The 1,402-nt window shown below is 53.1% G+C and overlaps 2 protein-coding genes across 2 annotated transcripts; both read right to left on the bottom strand.

Annotated features, from left to right (window-relative positions):
- Positions 1-454: 454 nt before the first annotated feature.
- EMH_0002960 (uncharacterized protein) lies at positions 455-715 on the bottom strand (the record flags this gene model as incomplete). The annotated part of the gene is made up of 1 exon (XM_013496206.1): positions 455-715. One exon carries the CDS (start codon positions 713-715, stop codon positions 455-457), a length of 261 nt encoding a protein of 86 aa, XP_013351660.1.
- A 52-nt stretch (positions 716-767) lies between these two features.
- On the bottom strand, positions 768-1,130 carry EMH_0002950 (uncharacterized protein; the record flags this gene model as incomplete). Its single annotated transcript, XM_013496205.1, has 1 exon — positions 768-1,130. One exon carries the CDS (start codon positions 1,128-1,130, stop codon positions 768-770), a length of 363 nt encoding a protein of 120 aa, XP_013351659.1.
- Positions 1,131-1,402: the final 272 nt, after the last annotated feature.

Below are 1,402 nucleotides of genomic sequence, written 5' to 3'. Positions count from 1 at the left end.
TGCATCACCTGCTGCAGCAGCATCCGCTGCACCACCCCCAGCAGCATCAGCAGCAGCAGCAGCAGCAGCAGCAGCAGCAGCAGCAGCAGCGTGGTTTTTCTTTTATTCAATCTCACAAAGTGAAGCGAGATCTATCTGTTCGTTTTGCTGCTGTTGGTTCTTTGTCTGCTGCTGCTCTCTGCTGCGCGCTTCGTGCTGCAGCAGCAAAGGGGCTGCATGCAGGGGCCTTCTGGGTAGAAGCAGACAGGCGGCTGCTGTTTCTATCCAATCAGCTTTCTGCTGCTGCTGCTGCTGCTGCTGCTGCTGCTCTTGCTGCAGCACAACACCGCAATACACAAGTACTCTATAGACTCGAACTCAGAGCCATTGAAATCAAACATGTAACCCTAAACCCTAAACCCTAAACCCTAAACCCTAAACCCTAAACCCTAAACCCTTAAAATTTTTAATAAGCTTATAGAGATATGTTTAGTGCTGCTTGGTATCCTCTTTCTGCTGCTGCTGTTGCTGCTGCTCCCGTTCCTTGTACTACTACTACTACTACTGCCTCTGCTGCTGCTGCTGCTGCTGCTGCTGTTGCTGCTGTTGCTGTTGCTTCTGCTGCTGCTACTGCTGCTGTTGCTTCTGCTGCTGCTGCTGCTGCTGTTGCTTCTGCCGCTGCTGCTGCTGCTGTTGCTTCTGCTGCTGCTGCTGCTGCTGCTGCTGCTGCAGACATTCGATGGGTTGCAGGCTGCGCTGCTGCTGAACGCCTTCGCCCGGCTGGGCTATCAGCCCGCAGAAATTCTCCCGCACTTTGCTGAGATGCTCGTCAAGGTGCTGCTGCTGCTGCTGCTGCTGCTGCTGCTGCTGCTGCTGCTGCTGCTGTTGTTGTTGTGTTGCTGTTGGTGTTGTTGTTGCTGCTGCTGTTTTGTTGTGTTGCTGCTGTTGTTGATGCTGATGAACGGTTGCAGCTGTGTTGCTGTTGCTTCTGTTTTGGTGTTGCTGCTGCTGTGCTGCTGCTGCTGCTGCTGCTGCTGTGCTGCTGCTGCTGCTGCTGTGCTGCTGCTGCTGCTGTACTGCTGCTGCTGCTGTGCTGCTGCTGCTGCTGTGCTGCTGCTGCCGGTCGCCGTGCCCACGGATCGAAGAGACATTTAGGGTTTAGGGTTTAGGGTTTAGGGTTTAGGGTTTAGGGTTTAGGGTTTGTGGTGTGGGCTCAGAGAGACAAGGATTTGGTTTACGAACCCCGCGCCATCGCTCTGCTCGCTAATGCATTCGCCAGGTAGGGTTTAGGGTTTAGGGTTTAGGGTTTAGGGTTTAGGGTTTGTGTTGAGCCGTTGTTGTGTATGCATTGATATTTGGATTGTGTTTAGGGTTTAGGGTTTAGGGTTTAGATAGGAGTGCAGCATCCATTTCCCCTCCTACC

Source organism: Eimeria mitis, genomic scaffold (genome assembly GCF_000499745.2).
Source record: "Eimeria mitis Houghton genomic scaffold, Emh_scaff198, whole genome shotgun sequence".
Classification (NCBI taxonomy): domain Eukaryota; phylum Apicomplexa; class Conoidasida; order Eucoccidiorida; family Eimeriidae; genus Eimeria; species Eimeria mitis.
Note: the sequence above shows the minus strand (reverse complement) of the source record. Positions and strands in the feature narration are given on the sequence as shown.